General features: G+C 41.4%; 1 protein-coding gene and 1 long non-coding RNA gene across 2 annotated transcripts; both read right to left on the bottom strand.

Annotated features, from left to right (window-relative positions):
* Positions 1-1,021: 1,021 nt before the first annotated feature.
* Positions 1,022-5,704, bottom strand: LOC142195492 (uncharacterized). The gene is made up of 2 exons (XR_012715093.1): positions 5,355-5,704; positions 1,022-1,828 (listed from the first exon to the last, which is right to left on the bottom strand). It is a non-coding gene; the product is annotated as an uncharacterized LOC142195492 (long non-coding RNA).
* Positions 5,705-15,847: 10,143 nt separating this feature from the next.
* Positions 15,848-18,825, bottom strand: FABP2 (fatty acid binding protein 2). Its single transcript, XM_075265320.1, has 4 exons — positions 18,696-18,825; positions 18,345-18,517; positions 16,835-16,942; positions 15,848-16,010 (listed from the first exon to the last, which is right to left on the bottom strand). The coding sequence occupies exons 1-4, from the start codon at positions 18,760-18,762 to the stop codon at positions 15,960-15,962; spliced, it is 399 nt and encodes a 132-aa protein (XP_075121421.1). The 5' UTR covers positions 18,763-18,825; the 3' UTR covers positions 15,848-15,959.
* Positions 18,826-23,665: the final 4,840 nt, after the last annotated feature.

The following is a 23,665-nucleotide window of genomic DNA, read 5'->3' as shown; positions in this document are numbered from 1 at the left end:
AACTTACAAATTATGCTTACCGCATTATCTCTAGGATCATCCAGAGCCTTTGGGGTCTTTTTGTATCCGTTTACATGTTTGTGCAAGGCAATGATCTCTTAACTCTTTAGAGCACTCTCCCACAATATTTCTAACACACAATCACACATTACAGTCAACTAAACTCCAGCCAGGCCAGGCAATTCATGTGTTTTATTGCAAGCACGCCTGATATCATTTACAAAGTACTTCATTACTTGCATCGGATGTCCTTGACAAGAATGGTGCCACAGGATATATCGCTATACCGGGCCACAAAGGTTTTTCACTTCTCTAAGGATTGATTAACATCTGCGTTGGAATTCCATTCGGGAAAGTCCGCATGGAGACCCCTCGAACGGAATACCAAACTCAATTGCAAGCGCTGGTACAGTAAAAGCACACGTACCCCATAGACTATAATGGAGTCCATGTACTTGCTGCCAGATCTCCGCACAGAACATTCGGACAATCTACTTTCCTGTCCGCATAATTTGTGCGGGCAGCACATGGACCCTATTATAGTCTATGGGGTCCGTGTGCTTTTACTGCACAGCGCCTGCAATTGCATTAAGTATTCTGTTCGGGGGGGGGGAGGAGAATACCAATGCAGTTGTGAACAAGAGGTAAGTGAAACAACATTCCCAGAAATGATATCTGTACAGCTGAAATGAATCGGCATTTCACTAAATAGGAAATTGCACCGGTGGCCCCAAGATTGGATGTGGCTACAGCAGCAGTAAGTATATTTTGTGGCGCTACCCTTAATGTGTTATGACGGATTTTGTTCAGAGTTGAATAATTCTGAGACTACGGTGGTCAATAATGGCAATATTTTGTGTTTAATATAGGGAAACCACTTCTTATATTTATGTGGACATATCTACAGCTGAACTAGAGTCAGAAAAACCATGTTCTAGTTTTATATAATGGTGGTGAGCATGGGGTCTTTATCTATAAAGAAAAACATAAAAGCCAAAATCAAAGTCACAGACAGTTAATATAATAGAATAATTTTATATTTTAATAGTAGTTATGTAATTCAATATTAATATTCTTTTATATCCTTCACACAATATCTGTAAATTTATCTTGTATTTTTATTGTATAACCTTACTTTTTATGTAATTATTTAACAATTACACTCCATCATTCTTGTCAAGCAATAATGCCAGGTTTTTTTCTGTGGCCTACAATAATTTATAACCCAAAGACAAATATAGTAAGAAATACAAAGTCATCACAGAGATTCTTAATGAGAACCTTTTTGGTCATTTTACAGTGCAATTCTCAAAACTTTAAGAAAAAAATACCAGCCATTACAATCAAAAACCGCAGCTATCAAACAAACATTCATGGCATGTGTTACAGATATGCCATAGATGCCTCAGATGATACCCCATTACGTTCTGCCAGTCTGTTGTGGGCTCACTGCCAGGAAGTTCTTTGAATAAAGTTCCTTCAGGTCAAACTGGATCATACTGGGAATTAAGGTAAGAAAGTTGTTCACTTTGCTGGAGTCTTCCTACAGTGATGCACACACTTTACAAGGGGACTTAGAAGTAATGACGGATACACTTTGAAAGAACAAATGAATTATGACTTTTGGTTTTCTTAGTTCTCGTGATTCTGAACAACATGAGAAAATAAATATTTCATAACAGGAAGGAAAAGCAACTCTTAGTTTGAGAAGCCATCTTTACAAAATCTGCATGTTCAGTTGAGGAAGCCTTGTAGAAATCAGGGTCATACTTTCTTCAGAGTTTCAGGCAAGTAGAAGACAACTTCTATTAGAAAGTTCCTGAGAGTCCTGCAGAAACAAAATTCAGTACTGAATTAACTTCAAGTCTCCTTATCAGTAATCCAACTCAAGACTGATCTGCTCATACTCTTATTCTGAGCTTGATCTAAACAACATTGTGTAAAACCAGTTTATCCTGCTTTTCAGTTCCAAGGTGCATTAGTAATGAAGACATTATCTAAGGCACAAATGTCTGTTTAAGGCTCAGTTCACAACTGCACCAGATTATCCATTGCAGAACCTGCCGAAAGTCGTTGGAGAGAAAAGCCCCGCAAGAAGGACTTTCAATTTGAAACCAGAAGACCCCTTTATAGTCAACGGGGTCCACTGATGTCCAGGTGTAACCCATTTTAGCAGTCCAGTGCACAAGTGAACCTAGTCGAAGGCTAAGGACCATGTTGCTGCTTTTTTTTGTTGCAGATTTTGCTATGATTTTTTTTTTTGAGCCAAAGCCAGGAGTGGAGTCAACAGGAATGGGAAATGTATAGGAAGAACTTGTTCTTCTCTCTTCTGCTGCTGCTTCTTTTGAGATTTTTTTTGTGTCAAAGCAAAGACTGGTTTTAGTAGAAGGGAGAAGTATAAGTGCTTACGTCATAATTTCCATTCCAGGGTTTGTCTATAAAAAAAATAAAAATGCAGCTTTTCAGGATAGGTTGTAATGTTTTTCTCGCCATGATATGACTTATAGTGTACATGTTGTAGTCTGTAGTTTGCATTCCTCTCTGAAGTGGTATATGGAGACTAGATGCTCACAGTAAGTACAGGAGAATCTGTACTAGAATTACCTCTCACTCAGCAATGGCCCTGGGATCATTCAAGACATGTATAGAATTACTGACTTGATGCAATAAAGGAGAATCACTTCATGAGAAATTCCAGTATTGCATGTGTTATTAAGTTTTAGTATTTTTTGGTGGTGTTTTTTCTGCATTTATTTTCCAGGCATTTTGGTCCTAATTAATTTCCAAATTAATTTGAAAACATCTGTAAAGAACAGTAATCTGCCCATTCATTTCTATGGCCCACACTTGTCTTTTCACAGTCTGATGTATTGACCGTGAGCACAACTCAGGAAAGTCCTATTCCTGTCTATCTTGTGGGCCAAGCTCACTGGCCCCAATTAATGGGGCCGCAGAAGCATTGGCATTGTATGTGCAGCACACAGAGGACACCATAGTCGTGTGCATGTTGCCTTAGGAGGGGGAGGGAAGCAGTTTGTTGTTGCAGATTTTGCGGCGGTATTTTGAGCCAATGTCTAGACTTAGGGTTGGTTCACACTAGCTCTTGTATTCCGTCCGCATGGAGACCCCCCCCCCCTCGAACGGAATACCAATGCTAATGCAAGCGTTGTGCAGTTAAGCACACGGAGCCCACATACTATAATGGGCTCCGTGTGCTTGCCGCGCCATTATAGTCTATGGGCTCCATGTGCTTTGCAAGCACATTACTTGCGATTGCATTCCGTCCGGGGGGTCTCCATACAGGCGGAATACAAGCGCTAGTGTGAACCAACCCTTATTCTTATTATAATGGGAGATATGAAGGAAGCACTTATACGTTTCCTCTCTGTTAAATTTGTTCTTGGCTTTGGCTAAAAAAAAAAAAAATCCAAGCAAAATCTGCAACAAAAATACATTCAGCCTTATGCTAAGGCCCCATTTTGTTAAAGTGTAGCAAAAACATAATGAAAAACTTATGAGGCCTTATCCTTGGGCCCCACATAGCGAGCCACAGCAAAAAAAAAAAAAAAACAAAAAAAAACAAAACATGGTGGAAATGCATCACATTTTTTTCCACAGAAACTTTCCAAGAAGGTTTTCTTCTGCGGACTTTCTGCCCCTATACAGAAAATGCCAGCATTACCATAAGTATAATTGTCATGCTGCGCTTTTTAAAAACTTGAGCATTTTTGGAAATTCAGCTTTTTAACTTCAGATTTTTTTTCTGCAATGTGTGGATGGGATTGGCCAGAAACCCATTCACTTTGCAGGTAATGTCAAACACAGCATATTATTGCCACAGGCGTAAATTCAGCATTTTCACAATGTAGAGTTCTATCCATAAAGTGTTTTCCAAGCAATATAACCAAATTTAGAGGGTGTTGAAGCAAGTTTTGAAGTTACCCACCATTAAGAGGATTCTCACCTAGAATACCCATTTTTTCCGCCATGTTGGAATGGCAGGTTGAACATGTGCCCCTATTGATAGAGGATAATTTCAACACTTGCTGCAACCTCTATAAATTTGTAGACAAAAGTTAAAGGGTTTGTCCAGGTAAATAGGACAACCCTTTTAATGTTTAAATCATTCGGGAGCATTGAATAATAAAAAAAAAAAAAAAAAAAAACCTACTCACCTGTCTCCGATGCTCCAGTGTCCTCCCGCTCGCCCCGATTCTTCTGCTTTCCCGGGTGTCTACTGAAGTTCCGCTGAAGCCAGTCAGCAAAGGGCCTGAATGTCACTACCTGTAACATCACAGATCCTCTATCTGAGGCTACCAATTGGCCTCAGTGGAACTCTGGAAGAGACCCACCGAAGCAGAAAAGCCAGGACAAGCAGGAAGAACACCGAAGCATCGGAGACATACAAGTATGCATTATTTATTTTTTTATTCAATGCCCTGGCTGATTTAAACATTAAAAGGGTTGCCCATTTTTGCCTGGACAACCCCTTTAAACAGTTTTGTAAATATAAATAATTCAAAGTTTTAACGATTTTAACCATCTCACTGATGACAGTCTTGTCTAGATCAGTTGCCAATGAAGACAACCATGAATGCAGGAACTTTCAGCAGTCTGGCACTGGTCAAAAATCCAGCCATGATTTTGTTATTACAGCAGAATTCTCTGCTCATGCAGGAACAAAGAAGCCGTCAGGGACACTACATGTGCCAAAGATTACCTGGTCACAATAAGGAAATCACATGGCTGGGTTTTTTACAAGTGCTATGGTCGTATCCATTGATGCTGCAGATCCACCAGCTCAAGCACAACCCATGATCAACTGCCATCCCCTAGAAAAGCAGTGACGGAGCCAGTGAGTCTGAGTGTACACTGCACCTACAGTGCCTATGAATATATATATATATATATATATATATATATATATATATATATATATATATATATATACACACACACACACACACACATATGTATAATATATGACCAAAAAAAAAAATCACATACTCTAGGTTCACACTTGTGCTCAGATTTCAGTTCTTCGAATCTATGTGTGGATCCAAAAAATGGAAACCTAATGTGCTTACAAAGAGGGGTTTCCGCCCCCAAAAACGCAGAGAGGGCATTTTTCAATCAGATACAGGAATCTGCGCACTGATGTGAACTCTGCCTAATACAGACATGTAATGAAATCAATGACAGATGTGAACACTGCCAAACCAGTGGGCGAATCCATGGGGAGGTTACTCTACGAGGTTCCTATGCTGACACTCAATAAAGCTTCTGTTATAGACGCAGCATCCTGTATAAGAACCCCATAAAACAGAATACACACGGGGCGATCAGGCACTCACCGGTTCAGGGCAGCAGGTAGATGAACACTAACAGGACTAGGTCAAATAGGAAGAAGACCCAGAGATCGAACCAATACGAGTGGCAGGACAATGTCTGCAGGCAGCCCTGGGCTTCTTTCCTGCGCTCTGCCAAGTCTGCGGGCACCGAACTTTGCCCGCCTTCACTTTGTTGCTGTGACCGCTGTCGAGTCTCCATGCTGCGCTGCGCCAATGTATCACCGGGCGTCGGTCGAGTAGTGAGGACGTATGCAGGGAGTGATCACGTGACAGGATTCAGTTACGTAGTCTCTATGGTGAAACTGGGAGCGCCGCACGTATTGGGCGCGGCGTCGCCTGAGGCAGGAACCGATGGGAGCCCTCACTATGGAAACCTTCCGCCTCCTTCCTTTGAGTTACATAAAATGCGCTGGTTCTGAACATGCGCGGTGTGTCCCGGGCGGCGCTGACTGGAATGTTCTGTAGTCACTGCTCAGGCGGCCCGGCTCTTGTAATAAGACTTCTATACCAGATCCTTTACCCCCTTCCAGACCAGTCAAATTTTAGGGTTTTTTTTGTATGTATGGTTTTGAACGCTGCAACATTTTTATCATATATGTTATTAAACTAATTTCTGTGTCTTTTTCAGTGACACATAGGGCTTTAATTTTTTTTTTATATCTGGGAAAATATAGGCAAAATAGGAGGGAAATCATGTCTGTTTTTCACTTTTTTTTGTTTAATAACAAAGTGCTACAAAAAAACTTTATAAGGGTCAGTTCACATGTGCACTGTCTGCACGGGTTTTGACACAGAGAGACAACTGAGCCGATACAGGAAGGTGCTGCCGCTAGGCGGAAGATGCGGCCCAGCGCACCGCGGTTTCCGCCTGAAGATAGGACATGTCATTTCTTTTCTCCACTAGCAGCAGCCCGCCGCTAGTGGAAAAAAGAAGCCCGGCGGTCTGCATAGACCACCACTGTAAAGGGGCGGATTTTGAAAATCCACCCCTTTGTTCACGTGTGAACTGACCCTAAAATAGTTTTTCCTCTCCATTATTTTATTTAAATTTTTTTTTAAAAAAACTTTTCAATCCTTACTTTTATTTTTTTTTAAATGTTTTCAGATTGTGTCCCCATAAGGTCATAAGAGACCATCTGATCACTGTTTCTTTTGTGTTGGAGACTGATTTCCCCTGCAACTGCGGCTGGTACATTTAGCCTCCTGCACGTTATTATACACCTTATAGAGCTGATCTGGATCCTGTAGAAACCGATGAGCCCGGCGGATCACGTGACCGCCAGGTCAGAGGGCGGCTGCATCATGGCGGCGCCCATAGCTGTGTATACAGTGCTCATTGAGCGCTGTATACACAGTGATCAAGAAGGCAGGGAAGATAATAAACCTTCCCTGCCTTCTCTCTTGGAGCTCTGGCTGAAGTTACAGCCGGCTCCCTGTATCAGCAGCTGCACAATCTCTGTTTGGATGTAGCGGCACGTCCTGTCAGAACAAGGCAACCACCTTCCAGATGTTTATAGTCTATGGGCGGTCGGGAGGTGGTTAAGCTAACTCAATGTCACTCTTTTATTATGCCAGGAGGCTGGGGAAGGTGAAAAAAAAAAATAATAATAATTAAAAAACACTCGCCAGTCCCTAGTGCTTCAGTGTCCCCCATTGCTGTTCAAACCTGCTCACCTGAGGGCTTGTTCCGACAGAGGTCCTTACCGCACATGACCGCCAGGTCTGGTTTTAGACAAAATATGGCACTGGGCAAAATTAAAAGCGAGGCCTTAAATCCTGACATACCAACAACACCGTCATATTTAGTCATTTAAGAAGTCAGCTCTGCACTTCCAATGCATTGATATAGTCTTAAAAGATTAGGGAAAAAAATTGTAAACATATAACTTATATAGTTGTGAAAGCACCATTTGTGTACCGCTATACTGAGGAGAATTATTACTAATATGCAGAAAATTATCAGACAATACACATCATATAAAGACCACTAATATCTCTATATTAGGCCCAGGTAGCACACTACCTCCACACGGTGACTACATCCATGAGTTAGTCGTGCAATGCACATACTTCTAACAAGCACCAGATCAAGTAAAGGGGTTTTTCTGCCTGATTTTTTTTATACTTATAACCTATCCACAGGATAGGACATACGTATGTTAGTATTTAATCTGTCAGGGTTTCAGACCCAATCCCCACACAGATCAGCTGTTTTAGCAGCTTCTGGGTGCCAGTCGCTCCTTGTGGACAGGATGCTGCACCGCTACTATTCAAGTAATAGGAGCTGCGCTGCAATTACCCAAAACCACCACGATACAGTAGATGGGGCTGCTGTGCTCCTCCTATTGCTTGAATAGTAGTGGTGCAGCATCCTGTCCATTACTAGTTTTCAGCACATGGAGGCCACTAGAACATTCGGTCCCCGACAGATCACATACTGATGTCCTATCCTGTAGATAGGTCATCAGTATCAGAAATCAGTTTTTGGCTGGGAAAACTCCTTTAAAATAGTGATCTAATAATACCCTTTTCTTCCTCCTGTAATAATATCAGAAACCCTTATGAGTTATTATACTGCCCTCTTATAAATCAATCCCCCATACTCATAATAGTTTCTTCTTAGAAATAATACTCTCCTAGTAAACCCTAGCTTTATTACTAATAGATAATCCTTATAAATAGCTCTCTTATTAACAGGTATTAGTTTTCATAAGTCCAGGATAAACATTACCGTATATACTCGAGTATAAGCCAAATTTTTAAGCACAGTTTTTGTGCTGAAAAAGCCCCCCTCGGCTTATACTCGAGTCAAGCAAAAAAAAAAAAATTATTTATTTTTTTGCTAGTGGTCTATGACCAGCCGCAATAGTAATGTATAGAATCTCCTATATAATAGTGAAAAAAAAAAGCTTTAAAAAATATAATAAAAAAATAAAAGTTCTAAATCCCTCCTTTCCCTAGAATACATATAAAAGTAGAAAATTACTGTGAAACACATACACATTATGTATCCCTGTGTCTGAAAGTGTCCGGTCTACTGTATATAGGGTATCTGCAGTGCTCCTGTTCAGTCGGGAAGGGGTTAATAGGAGCACTGCAGATACCCTATATTCAGCCAGACTGAATTCCAAGTGGGGTAAAAAAAAAAACAGTCCTCAAGCTCAGGGAAGGGGCAGACAGACAACCAAAACACCCCTCCCCTTTCCCAGCACCCAGCAATGACTGCACCCAAAAACCATTTTAATTTTTGAAAATTTCCAGTAGCTGCTGCATTTCCGCCCCCTCGGCTTATACTCAAGTCAATAAGTTTTCCCAGTTTTTTGTGGTAAAATTAGGGGGGGTCGGCTTATACTTGAGTATATACAGTATTTATAAGGAGAGATATGCTTTTTATTAGCAGGATCTATTTTTTAAAAAAGCTAGGGGGACTATTACCCCTCCCCCCATTAATAATAGTTCCCCCACTATATTTTTGTATATGTATTTATAAGGCGAGAGTATTATTAATAAGGCTAGGGGGTATGTATAAAAAGTACTATTAGCTAATCCCTAGCTATCCCTGCCTGTACATCTGTCCCTGTCTCACAGTCAGATAGTTCACAGTCTCATATGACCCAGATCTTAAATCCACTATTCGTATAAATTGGAGGTCACCTGATTTAGCCAGACAATTACTTTTTCAGATTTTTTTCCGATGCCTCCGTTGTTGTAGTTCCTGTCCCACCTCCCCTGCACAGTTATTGGTGCAAAAAAAGCGCCAGGGAATGTGGGAGGGGATACGAATTTTTAGTGCGTTTGCCTCGTGGTATTCGATTGGAATCAAATACCTCGAACGGCCTGATATTCTATCGAATATCAATTCGATTGAACGCTGTTCGCTCATCTCTAATGACTACTTCTTGAAGCTCATCAAGAGAATGCCAAGAGTGTGCAAAGCAGTAATCAAAGCAAAAGGTGGCTACTTTGAAGAACCTAGAATATAAGAAATATTTTCAGTTATTTCACACTTTTTTGTTAAGTATATAATTCCACATGTGACAATTCATAGTTTTGATGCCTTCAGTGTGAATCTACAATTGTCATAGTCATGAAAATACAGAAAACTCTTTGAATGAGAAAGTGTGTCCAAACTTTTGGTCTGTACTGTACATCACCTGTGATGTCCTGTTCCTTTCCTGAGGCTGCTGAAAAGATTGAATCACCCCCTTTCCCAACTTTAGATAGTGTTTAAAAATTATTCTATAGTTCCACCCCATTCTAATTTTTGGGAGGTGGGGAGTAAAAGAAAAGAAAAAAATGGCATTGGTGGGAAGAGGTTAAATAACTTTAACGAAAGTTATGTTTTATATATTTTTCGACCTTGGTCAATGATATGTTTATGTAAGTAACATTTGTAAACTTTTCCTAGGCCCAGTTTACATTTGCGTTCAGTATTCCGTTCGAGGAGTCTGCTTGGGGAGCCCTCGAAGGGAAACCTATACATATTAAAAAGCGGTTAGCAAAGAAACCACACAGGCCCTTTAGACTGTGGTTTCCACTCGGTGTCCGCACGAATCATTCAGAGAGAAAAGTACTGCAAGCAGCACTTATGTTTCATGCAGAAACCACACTGACTCCATTATAGTCTATGGGGTGCTTGTGGTTTCTTAGCTGACTGCTTTTTGATGCGTATAGGTTTCCGTTCGGGGAGTCTGCTTGGGGAATACTGAACACAGGTGTGAACCGGGCCTTAATTGACTCGACAGAATATGTGTAAGATGCTGTGCATCTAATAAATCATACAATATAATAATTCGATAATGTAACATTTAATAATTCATTATTTTTATTTTGGTGTTGGTAACTTTTTTCCAATGTCCAATGTTACCCAAAACTTACCAATGATCCTGACTCCCCAGCCCTACATTATACACAGTATAAATTATGGCATAACCTCACACCACAATTTGTATAAGTAAAGAGTACAGTGTGTGCATGGGGGGTAACGCTTATTCGTGTTCATAGTTTGTATGTATTTCATCATTGTCACCAATGGACGATGTATGCCATACTACGGCATACGCTGGCACCTTCTGTCATTGGTATACATTTGTAACCAGAGTGCAATGTTTGAAGATCCAGAAGCATTTGGGCTTATGCGTTGTAGTCTCTATTAATACAGCACACATTCAGCATGGTCCTGCACTGCACTGTGCATTTGAATAGGATTCTGGTTCAGTTGTTGCTTACTGGTGCTATTTTCTGAGCAGATTTCCTACAGCTTTGGGTTTTTACCAATTTTACTGCAATTTATTGAGCTAAAGTCAAGGCTGGATTGAAAAAAATGGTAAATATATTCTCTTCTAAACCAGGATCAAGGGTGACTAATTGAATACAAAAGCAGAAAAGTGTCCCCTACAAAACTAAAATAAAATATAACTTTTATTAGATAAATTTAAAATCTTTGTGTAAGGCAGACATATTACCTATGGAAGTGAGCACCTATATATATATATACTCCACTATGAAACTGTAACTGTCATGAAATGATGTCACTTGCTCCTAGACAAAGGTATACCTAAATTTGTATGCATTTCTCTATTGATTGAGAGAATGTACAGGTTTGTAAATACAAAGGAGCTATTACTTTCAACTGACAGTCAGAAACAAAGCGGATGACGGTGAGCTGCTGTTATTGTAAGGCAGCACCACCAAGTGGAATGGAATAGGCTAGTACTCCTATACAACAAGTGCTGCCCAATATATGGTAGCCAGCCACAGCACTAGTCCGTTCCAGCCCTATTCCAACTCCACGGTCAAGGTACCGAAAGTATACAGGAGTGGCTGTGTTTGATATATAACAGCCGTTTTTACTCCTAAAGTAGCATAGTTCGTCTCAACGCGTTTCGTTAAATCCTCATCAGGAGACTATCAAAACCCTGCCTACCGGGTTCTAACCCTGCCTATCGGGTACTAACACCAGGATGATGGTGTGCGGTGAAAACCGCAGTTCACGGGACCCATGTGGTAGGTGCCGCTACTTTCATGTAGGGGACACTTTTCTGCTTAAATATATTCTCTTCTGTTAAATCCACTCCTTCCTTTTTATTTGATGACCTATTCTTGTAGGGCGCTGAGTTTTCCGCGGCCAGCTGTTGATTGCTGGGGCCCCCATAATAGCAGACGGGGAAAGCCTATTGTGCATATTGTTAATGGAGAAGGGCTCGGCAAGTCCAACAGATGCCAGTCCAGGGGAGGTGATTAAAAATAATTCATCTCTCCTGGGCTTCTGACGAACCTGGCATCCTCTCTGGGGCTCAGGGACTGTGACTGAGGTTACATGGGGCCCAGTTGCATAATGTTGCCAGCGCACGACACGTGACATCTTAGGCCCAATCACAGGTCCCAGAAGTGACGTCTTGGGTGCGTCATCTCACTTGCAGGCAAAAGAGGACTTAAGAAGATGCTGAAGAGAGCTGGATAGAGTGAGGATGCCCACGAGAATGAGGTAAGGTGAGTTTAAGTGTTTGTTACTTTTATTCACCTCCTCTGGGCCTCTACTTATTATATTCTGTGGGTCTGAAGAGACCCCAGAATATAATAGCACTGGAGAATATTATACTGAGTGGGGATCACTGTAGAGCACATTATACTGAGTGGAGGCCACTGTGGAGCACATTATACTCTGTAGGGGCCCACTGTGGAGCACATTATACTGTGTGGGCCCCTTTATTGTTCACGTCACACGCCATCTGTTTTATAGCCCCGTGCACTATTATTACAGGCTGTAATTACATTGCATGGTGTTTGCACAGTATGTCACAGTACTCACAAAAGCACCACAGTATCTTCAAACAGTTCATCAGAAGGGCCCCAAGTATTGGATCAGATCAACTGTTTCCCACAGTACGCAGTTCCCAGTACTATTTACATGCCCGTCGCTGAGCTGCTCAATCACCATATTCTTCATTCTTCATATAACTTCAGTTGTGGGTACTACAGCTGTATCCCTTACAAGTATCTTAGATACCGCTACAGCACCTGTAACCATCACTATCAAGAATTGTAGGAAGGGGGTAGGGGGCCCCCGGATAAAAGTTTGCAGCGGGGCCCACATGACTTTAGTTACACCACTGCAGATTACGTTTGGATCCTGAGTGTGTCTAAAATCAGGGATGGGAAAGTCCTCCAAGCATGACATTTTTGTTCTGCGAGTACTTTGAAAAAACAACGTATACCCACCAGTCCCCATTAAAGTCAGTGGGGTCCCTTGAGATCTGTTTGTCATTAGACAAATCTGTCTTTATTTTTTAACCTTTTCTTCTAAACAAGGTAGATGTGAATGGACCCTTATTTGTAAGAATCCATCAAGACTGGCAGGTTTCCACATTAAGTTAAAAAAAAAAAATTTTTATGTGTAAACTGGAATAAAGAGTCATCCTTAGAGTTGCACTGTGGCATCGAATAGGTAATGATAGCTTACAATAAGACCATATGAAAGAAGCTTTAAGAATTGTTACAGCCGGCTTAGAGGTTGATATTGGGTCATAATGTCTAATAATTAAATAAAAAAAATAGTAATTCTTACAAATAAATGTATAATCAATCAAATATTTTTACTATTAGAACTATTATAAATCCTCGTTTTATGAGACAGCACCAATTGGGTATGTAATTATTAATACTGAGCACTAGATGGCATCCTCTGTCCACATACAAGTATATGGAACTCCCATCATCTGGTGTCAGAGGGAACTTGAACTCCATATTATCCAATATTCTGGATTTTCACAAGCAAATGTGGTATAACAGTGAGTGAGAGTTTTACTTATACTGTAAGCAGGGCAATAATATCTCCTTCCATCAAGCCCAGAAGATAAAGCAGGGAACAAAAAAATACCAGAGTGGAAAACTGCTGTTAATACCGGCACTACTCTGCCGCTTTGAGGATGACTAAGCTTACTCCTTGAAGGAATTGTTCAAGTTTGGAAAACCAAACTGCTTACAGCCTGAAAAAGCCCTGTTCTAGGGTTGTATATGGCATTGAAGTATAGCCATCTAATGGAGATTACCTGCAATATTAGGACAGACTATGGAGTGTAGCGCTTCGGTCTTCTGAGAAACAACCCCTTTTTCTCTACATTAGATAGTCCCTTTAAATAAAAGAACATTAAAGGGATTCTACCACTAAAATGCTGTTTTTTCTGCTTTAGATGTCGGCGCAGGCGTCTGAAGTTGGACCGAGACGGAAGCCAGAAGAGGCGGGGTTGCAGCTGAAGATGGAGGTAGCTCTCGGGCAGCAGTGGAGACGCCCCCATTGCTGTTTGAGCGCTGGGGCCTGCCCTCATTGCTGCGGAGAACTCATTTGCATACCGGTTAAAATGGGTATTTCTAAGGAACGGCGCCGCGGAGACCACGTCTAAAGGTAACAGACGAATAGCCTTTCTTAACGCTATTCCGACGTGGTAATTAGAAAAAAAAATAAAAATGTTGCTTTAGTGGTAGAATCCCTTTAATGGGAACCTGTTTACCGGTTTCAGGCCCCTAAACCAACAGCTTGCTGCTGGGGTATAAAGCTCCAAATCTGGTCATCTCTGTGTCATTCGTCACTCTGCTTTAACTTAAATATATCAGAAATGAGTCTCAGTCTGAGAGTACCTCTTCATAAAGGCCAGCTGAATGCTTGGGAGCCCCAAACCTGGTGAACCCCTACAGCAGGAGTGACATGGTGTAAGTTGTGTATTTGCCTATAAAGATTATATCTGTGCCAAAAAAAAATATTTGGCTAAAGAAAGTCTTATATTCGCTGGTCTCGCTACTGATTTGCCTGACCCCTCTGGATATAACAGAACTTTAGTGCGTCTTCACTTTAGTACTAATACACTAACTCAGGATGCTGGCAGTATATTATTAACAGCCATACACTATGTTGGGCCTTGTGGTAGACAGTACTGGTAATTTCCCAGCCAATCAATCATGTTTTCATTAACTATTTGAGTTGACGATATTTTGTGGATTTTTAGTGTTATACTATACCGTGTGAGCCCTTTATCAGCAGAACTAAGTACATTTTTTTTAAATCAAATTTTTGTTGCCAATACCATTACACTATTGTTTGTAATAGATCTGGTGTATGAAGCCCCATGGCTGTATTCAGGATGTGTGATATGAATCGTGAATATGATGGCGATAGCTCCACATTGGCTCATAGACTTTTCTTCCTTATGGATTAAATTATTGGCATTCTCCAATTCATACTGTGTAATGAAAGTGTCCCACTCCTGTTTCCACAATATTACAATAGTGGGAAGGGGGCTGTAAAGAAAATGTGGATGGGGGACTGAAATGGTAGGGGGCGCTACACAAGTTTGATATCATTTTCATGTACTTTTATGGAGACAGTATTGTTAACACACCAAAGAGTACCAATGGGTATAAGAATACAGTAACAATCTGCTGGATTATCTGTGGCCAGTTTTGGGCCACGGTTTTTTAGTTCTTGCAAAGTGGATGGGATTCTAGCAAATTCCAGTCACACTTTACAGGAAAATAGGTGCAGCGGGAATGCTGGGTTTTCCAAAACCATTCCAGTCAATGATACCTATGGAAACACCAGCAGTTTCCCCTATAGGTATAATTGAAACCATGACCATGAAGTCTTCCTTCTTTCTCTTCCGTTTTTTTTCTCCTTAGCTGCTATGGACTCCTAGTATATCTTCTCAGCATATATGTGTCTACGTCTGTAATATATCACTGTGTATTATCCTGTATCTGTATTACTATGCTGCTGTAACATACTGAAATTTCCCCAATGTGGAACTATTAAAGGATTATCTTATACAAAGTCCACAGAGGAAATTTTTGCCAACTTTCTGTGAAAAGCGTTGTGGGGAAAAACAGATCTCTGCCTCCCCCCCCCCCCCCCCAGATCGCTTTTTTGCTGCAGCTCGCTACACAAAAACTATTGAGGAGCTCCCTCTTATATTGGAGTTCTGTTATAAAACGAGACGCTTAGGCTACAGATGATAAAAAAAAAAAAAAAAAAAAAAGTCAGCTGAGAGAACTCCTGCACAGAGGACTTTTCTGTCCTCCAATTTTATATGGTGAACCCCATAATAGTCCATGGAGGAATAATCTTTCAGGCAGAAACCCTGCAGACCTCCTCAGTTTATGGGGGCCACGGGTCTCTGCGGATTGGGTTTAAATTCCCCCTCCAGAAGAATGGACTCCCGAGCACAAGTGTGAACCTAGCGTCAGCAATGCATCTGACAGTGATGTGCAGAGTTTGTGCAGCCCATTATGAAAACTCTGATGCTGAAGTCCTTAGCATATAGGGTAATAGGAATCCGTTAGGGTCAGTGCACAGAGTTTTTTGGTGCTGATTTTGACACACACACACACACACGATTTCAACCACTTTGTGAAGGTTTCAGGATGACCCTCACTTTACAGTAAATGTATAAGCTGCAGGGTACTGAACTATATCTTAATTGATTAAGAAAATAGCAAACCCAGGGTCATTTAGATAACTATCTTTAATATATACAATGGATGAACCAATAAAGAGACATTTTGCTGTGTTATGTATAGTGGGCAGTATTGAGTTTTTCCAATAGCTTTAGATACAGTTTAGGCTCTCTTGAAGATTCTCTTGGCTTCAGTTCCCTCATAGAGGTAGGTCTAAAAGAGATTAGAGAAGCATGAGTGTCACTGTCAGAAAACATGGAATTTATATACAATGGTTACATCAAGTAATCATGTAGACAAGTTATTGGAAAGCTCAAATTAGGCATTTAAGAGTCAGTCCAATAGACATTGAATAAGGCTGCAGTTCCCATGCTTGACTGCGCTCCACTAAGCTCAGGCATACTGTTAAGAAGAACAGCCAACGCTGGGTTCACACCAGCATTCGGGTCTCCGCATTAGGTTTCTGTCTTCTGCTGGCAGAAGACGGAAACTTGTCAGACCGAGTTTGTCTGTAAGCGACAGTGAGTGTTTTATGCTCTCCACAGCAAAACTAACACACATATGTTGGCGCTATATAAATAAAAAATATATATATATATATATATATATATATATATATATTTTAAACCAGACATGGTCCTGCATGTCTGGTTAAATAAAAAATAATTTCGCCACAGAGAGCATAAAACGCTCACAGCTGGACTCGGTCTGACACGTTTCAGTCTTCTGCACGCAGAAGACGGAAACCTCAGAACGGACATCGAACACTGGTGTGAGCCCAGCATAACACAGAACCCACCCTTCCTTTTTAGTAATCATTTGGGCACCCAGTAATCTCCTAGGCGATAAGTGTTGATTTTGGGAAAACCCTTTAAGTAATGCACAGGAAGTGGCTAATGTAAAGGATCAGCTTCAATGTTGTGGCACAACAGGGAAGGAGAAAAAAAAAAAAAATAAGTTATGGATTTGGGCGGCAGGGATTATAAAGGCAAAAAAGTAATATATCTGCAGTAGGGATTAGGAAAAACCCAACTCACCTGCACAAGTTCATCGCCAACTATTACTCTGTGTGTTTTCAGTTCTTTGCCGTTGTCTTTCCTAACAAATGTTCCTACAAGTTTGTCTCCTTCCAGTGCCCAGGAGCCCTGATTGTGAGAAAAATTATTCAGAAGTCAGTCATACAGCCCCAAATAGCTAAATCACATTTAACAACTAAAGTAACATTACTACATACACACAAGATAGGAATATTTATACAACATAAATACAAAGATTTATGTAAACTGCATCTTGATTGGCATGTCATTCTAACTATGACAAAGTTGTTCTGTCTTTTTTTTTTTTTTTGGTCCAGTGGCTGGTTGGTATAACAGAGTTTTCTCAAGTGACAATATTAATTGGTTCTGAGACAATCATTGGTCTCAAGTTATAACACTATGGAAAACTAGTAATTAGTTCTAAAGACTGCAGAAGGTCACCAAAAACATCAGATATCTGTCTCTACACATACAAGTCATACAGAGCTGCTGTAAGCTGTAAGTGACAATCTATAGTAGTGATAGATTAAGAGTCCTGAAAGGTGTTCACATTGCCTATGAAAAATGACATTGGGATACTCTCACCTAGGGTCTAAAGTAGCAGCTCATACTGGCACAGGTAAAGAGAAGGACATAACATGTAGTACTGCTCTACAGTATGGAGAGGTGCTACCAGTCAGCCAATCACTGTATGCACTTCACTAATAGCAGTGAAATGAACTTGCTGACCTGAGCCCACAGCCAAGCTTTGTATGGAGAGCCTGGCAACAAGTGGTCCAGTCTGAATCCATGGTAGTAGTACAATCGTATGGATCAGTACCCATATTTTTAGAATATAATGAAAATGGGGTTTTCTGTCTTATAAACGCGTAACAAATATAGTATATATGGTCTTAATAGGATTGATTATAATAAACGAGGCGCAGTGCAGGGAACTGCAGAGAAGATCAATTTCAGGTGAAAGGGAATGACTGCAGTTCCGAGCACAGCTGGACAGATAGTGTTCTGCTGCACAGGAAAACCTTAGAAGGAACAACTTGCAGGGGTTAAACCACACTGGGTCCCATTGATTTCCTAAATTGAGTTCTAGAAGTCTAACATCTACTATAAAGTGGTGACATATCTAAAAGTTTTGCCTTTAATTTTGTAAGATGGGAATACTGCATCAACAATTGCCATTTACACTAAGGTCCCACACAGTGAATTGATGCAAAAAAAAAAAACAAACAAAAGAAAAACAAAAACACACACAACACAGCTTTCTGCCCCATTATACCTATACTGAACACCAGTGTTTCTGTAGGTATAATTGACATGCTGCAATTTACAAAGCATCAAGTGTTGGCACTCACAGCTTTTGTGCTGCAGATTTTTTTCTGCAGTGTGTGAATGGGATTAGCCAGAGTCCCATCCACAGCATGAATCTCCTTACAGGCTCCCTTTAGAACACCATGGGCTATATGGAGAATCTGTGTGAATTCTATCTAAGTAGGTTTAGGTGTCCACTTACTGAGAGTTCTGTTCCATCAGCCAGAGAGTACTCAAAGGTAACTCCAAGGGTGAAGTTGATCTCAATGCTTCTGAATGTGCTAGATTCCTTTACGCTAAACTTGTCTCCATCTTGCTGGATTGTGATCTTCAGGTTATCATGTGCAGCTAGTTTTCTTTTCATTACATTAACACCTGCAAAAGAACATGATAAATGTCAACAGAAAACTGAAGAGAGTATTCCTTTCAGCCAGCCTGGATGTCGGACCTGTTCTATGTATATGTGTTATCATGTGGCTTTTCTCATTGCATAGTAAGGCACCTGCAAGTTCATGATTTTAAGTGAAAGAATGGAGAAGAATAAGTAACTTACCCATAACTTCCATGAATTTCTCATAGTTTTCACTCCTGTCAACTTTCCAGTTTCCATTGAAGGCCATGGTGGTGACTGATTGTGAGGTCTAGGATGCACAGACTGTTCAACCTGAGATGCAGATCTGTGCGTCTGTGTCCAATTTATTTCTTTCTGTTATCTATAGGTCGCTCACCATGTGATGTGGCTGGCTAAAGTCTGATTTCAGGTCAAGATGTTAGCTAATTGATCCTCCGCCTACTAAAGGACTCACCTCATTATTGCTAAACTTTGCCCCATTCTCAATGAATTGATTTCTGAGTCGTGCATACTATGTTGATTGAGCGAATAAGCCGTGAAAGATTTATGACTGCACAGAGCATTTAGTGCAGACAAGTAGTTTTTTTCATGTTTCACTGTGAGCAAAATAATAAAGAAGATTTTTTTTTCCATGTAAATGATACAAGCATATTGGGCACATTTAGCAATGTTTGCGCCTTTCTTGCTCCTTTTTGCCCTTACGTCAGATATATGAAGTATTTGCGCCTTTTTCTACATGAGAAATCTTATCCTCCACTTTATGATTTTGGTGAGAAAGGTAGGCATGGCTGCTCCAGTGAACGTGTGTTGGCCGGATTTATAATTTGCACCTTTTTTTTTTAAACAAAAAAGCGCATAAAAAGACGCAAAATCACTCTACTCTGGGAGTCATGTACAAAACAGTGCAGACTATAGGACACAATTGCACAAGCAGAAGACACACACAAAACTATGCAAAGTTAGCAGACTTAATATTTACATCAATTTTAAAAATCGTATTAAATTACTTGTGTCAGATCATAAAATACATTGCTGACTCAACTGCATGGCTGCAGAGCAGAGGTGTAGCTAGCAATGGTCAGAGGGTCTTCTGAATGGATTTGATGCCATCCAGGGGAGATGTATAAAAAACAAAATTACAAAATACTTATACTCACCTTTCCTGGGTTGAGCATCTACTCCAGGGCTCTATCTGCTGGTAACTGAGGTCACGCAAGTGGTCACATCGGGTGCGCTGGCGTAATGACGTCATCGTGCCCCATGTGACCGCTGGAGCACAAGACTTCAGTCAGAAGACAGAAGAGGATCCCGCAGACCACAGAATGGAGCGAGGATGTCCCAGAGAGGTGAGGTAAGGTGAGTATATGTGTTTGTTATTTAATCACTTCTTCTTGGCCTCTACTTATTATACTGTGGGGTCTGAGTAGGAGGGGTGCATATAATATTGTGTGGGGGCTTCTGCCGAGCACATAATACTGTGTAGGGGCCACTGTGGAGCATATGACACTGTGTGGGGCCACTCCTGAGCACATAATACTGTGTAAGGGCCACTGCTAAGAACATGATACTGTGTGGGGGTCACTGCTGAGCGTATAATATTGTGTGGAAGTCACTTCGAGTATATAATACTGTGTGGGGGCCTGTCTTCATGGCTCCCTCTTACATTTGACTGTATTGAGGAATCTGTAAAAATGGGCGAAAATAGAACATGACCTATTTTTTGACAGTCCATTAAAACAGACCGCAAAAATTTGGTCATGAAGATAGGGCATTCGCACATAGTGAATTTAATGCAGCCGAGCAAAGTCCTTTTTAAAAATGACCTTCACGCAGCTGTTTATCACTGTTGTGTGAATATAGGGTTATTTTCGCATGACTAGCTCATATAAGGAAACTCTGTATCCTGCTCTGAGCCATAATCAACCATGGTATTAAAGAGGTTACCAAGTTTTTTAGGGTACAACATCAACAACATCAGTTTTAGATTGGCAGGTATCTAACTACCATACTTTTAACCCCTTCCCACCACAACCATGTTTGGACATTGTTACAGAGCCCCATTTTTCAAATCTGACATGTCAATTTATATTACCCAAGTAATTTCGAAAATGATTTTTCATGACACATGGCACTTTATTTTATTGGCCGTTGTGGTTGAGATTTTTTAGTGCTTATTTGAAACAGATTCAGTTATGAAGAGTCTTTTAAAGGCATATAAATTAGAAACCCCCATACATCACCCTATTTCAAAAGTGCCCCTCTCAAGCTATTCAAGACATTTTTTTTTTTTTTTTTTTTTTTTTTTTTTTGGGGGGGGGGGGGGGGCACATGGTGGCTCAGTGGTCAGCACTGCAGCCTTGGAGCGCTGGAGTACTTGGCTCAAATCCTGCCAAGGGCAAAAAACCAAGGAGTTTGTATGTTCTCCCCGTGTTTGCATGGATTTCCATCCCATACTCCAAAGACATACTGATAGGGAAAAAATGTACATTGTGAGCTCTATGTGGGGCTCACAATCTACATTAAGAAAAAAAAAAAAAGAGACAACATTTTGGAAGTTTGTTTGTTCTTTAAGCGTCTCATAAGAATGAAAAATGGATGTTAAAGAGGACCTTTCATGTCCTCAGGCACATGCTGTTTTATAAACCGCTAGAAAGCTGACAGTACACGGAATTCAACGGCCTTCCCGTTATGTGCCCTGGGGAAGAGATATCGGTGCTGCTACCAATAACTCTTCACTGTCAGAAGGGTGTTCCTGTCAGTCTAGCTGGGCTGTGAGGAACAACCCCCCTGAAAGTACTCATCCATAGCGCTGTACTGTCAGAGGTGGCGTTCCTTACCACCCAACGATGACGTTAAGCTTTGAGGCATGCCCCCCCCATCCCGACTGTACTCTTCTATAGACCAGTACTGGGGGGCGTTCGTGACGTGAAAGCTAAAGAGTGCTACTTTTGGTGGAATCATTTTTAGGCACCATCTCTTGCTCTTACTGTGTCAAAGGCAGAGGAGAGGTCAAGGAGGAGGAGGACAGAGTAATGGCGCTTGGCTTGTGCTAGTACAATCGAAACTCAGAAAAAGTGGCTTTTGACAACAACTCCTCAGGGAGCAATTGTGGACTCTGAGAGACAATAAATGATGAACCCCAGAGATATTACACCATTTTAGAAGCTACATGGGGTATATTGATTATTTTGACTAATACCAAAATGTCATTTTCAGTAGATGTTGCACAAGCCAAGCGCCATTACTCTGTCCTCCTCCTCCTTGACCTCTCCTCTGCCTTTGACACAGTTGACAACTACCTCTTGTTAGAAATTCTCTCATCCCTTGCTGTCTCAGACCTGGCCCTTTCCTGGATCTCCTCATACCTCACCGACCGCACATTCAGCATACCATCTCCTCACCAGGCCCTCTCTCTGTAGGTGTCCCCCAAGGCTCCGTCCTAGGACTCCACCTGTTCTCCATCTACACCCTTGGCCTGGGCCAACTCATAGAATCTCATGGTTTTCAATACTATTGTTATGCCGATGACACCCAAATATACATCTCTGGACCAGACATTACCTCTCTGTTGGCCAGAGTTCCAGAATGTTTAGCGCCGTAGCCTTCTTCTTCTCCTCCCGCTTTCTCAAACTCAATATGGAGAAAATGGAGTTCATCATCTTCGCCCCACCCCATATGGCCCCTCCACCTGACCCATCTATCAAAGTTAACGGAACCACACTTACCCCTGTCCCACAGGCCCGATGCCTTGGGATAACCCTGGACTCCGACCCATCCTTCAAGTCACACGTTCAAACCCTCAACACTTCCTGCCACCTCCAACTCAAGAACATCCATCGAATCCGGTCCTTCCTCACCCCTGAAACTACTAAGACGCTCGTCCATGCCCTCCCGCTTAGATTACTGCAACACCCTTCTCCATTGACTCCCAGCTAACACCCTCGCCCCCCTCCAGTCCACCTTAAAGGGGTTGTCCCATCAGAAGGATAGTATCTATACTGCTTGTTAATGTGGATGTAGGACTTTTCCTAAATACACTGCTTCAGCAAAACTGCTTTGTTTGTCCACTATCTTACTTTATTCAATTCATTGTTGACACAGCCCTTGACTTATCTGCTCAAAAGTCAAGTGATGTATCTGCTGCTCTCAGGGGGGAGGGAGGAGGGGCTAAGTGCACGGGAGCGAGCCTGTGTATCTAGCTATTCCTGTGTCTACACCATGTGACCTAGCTTCCTGCTATCAGATAGAAGAGAGGATCTACTTTCATTTCTGAACGTCTGCTGTTCTCCCAGTTATCAGGCTAGCTAATTCAATTGTGTTCATTATGGCAGAGACAGGCAGTCTCTATGTAACACAGAATGGAGTTGCTGCTGCCTGTACTTCATAGTCCAATATGGGTGGGCGGAGCTACACACAAATTTGGGGGCGGAGCTAAACAGCAGGTTGTATGTAAAACCTCGCCCATGAAATGATGCAAGAAACCAGGAAGAAAGAAGATTTTACAGCAGTGAAGACTGGTGAGTATGCGATGTGGGAATACCCCTTTAAACTGCGCTTCTCGCTTAATTCACCTCACCCTACGATCTTCATCGCCTGCTCCCCTCTGCCAGTCCCTCCACTGCCTACCCATAGCCAAGTGAATTGAGTTCAAGCTACTAACGTTAACATACAAAGCGATCCACAACCTGCCCTCTCCATATATCTCCGAACTAATCTCCCGCTACCTGCATGCAAGTCACCTTAGATCCTCCAATGACCTCCTACTCCGCTCTGCTCTCATCCGCTCCTCACACAACCATCTCCAAGATTTCCCCCATGCATCCCCCATACTCTGGAACTCCTTACTAAGACACATAAGACTGATCACCACATTCAGAGGATTCAAGAAGGCCCTGAAGACTCACCTATTCAGGAAGGCCTACAACCTCCAATAACACTATCACCACACCACCATCTGAACTGTCTCCCCCTCTCCTTCTGTCTCTATCCCCCTTCCCTCATAGATTGTAAGCCCTTGCGGGCAGGGCCCTCTACCCCACCGTGCCAGTCGGTCACTGTTAGTATTATATCTACCTGTATACTTTGTGTACTGTATGTAAAGCACAATGGAATTAATGGTGCTATATAAATAAACAATAATAATAATAGTATAAATTGATATTTTAAATAAA

The sequence above is a fragment of the Leptodactylus fuscus genome, chromosome 1 (genome assembly GCF_031893055.1).
Source record: "Leptodactylus fuscus isolate aLepFus1 chromosome 1, aLepFus1.hap2, whole genome shotgun sequence".
In the NCBI taxonomy this organism is placed as follows: domain Eukaryota; kingdom Metazoa; phylum Chordata; class Amphibia; order Anura; family Leptodactylidae; genus Leptodactylus; species Leptodactylus fuscus.
Note: the sequence above shows the minus strand (reverse complement) of the source record. Positions and strands in the feature narration are given on the sequence as shown.

Excerpts from the sequence above, each read along its gene's own strand:
- FABP2 (XM_075265320.1), bottom strand. The coding sequence starts at position 18,762 with ATGGCCTTCAATGGAAACTGGAAAGTTGACAGGAGTGAAAACTATGAG. Across the intron at positions 18,518-18,695 it reads GAAATTCATGGAAGTTATGG|GTGTTAATGTAATGAAAAGA; the intron begins GTAAGTTACTTA and ends GTTCTTTTGCAG. Across the intron at positions 16,011-16,834 it reads TTGGCGATGAACTTGTGCAG|ACCTACCTCTATGAGGGAAC; the intron begins GTGAGTTGGGTT and ends AATCTCTTTTAG.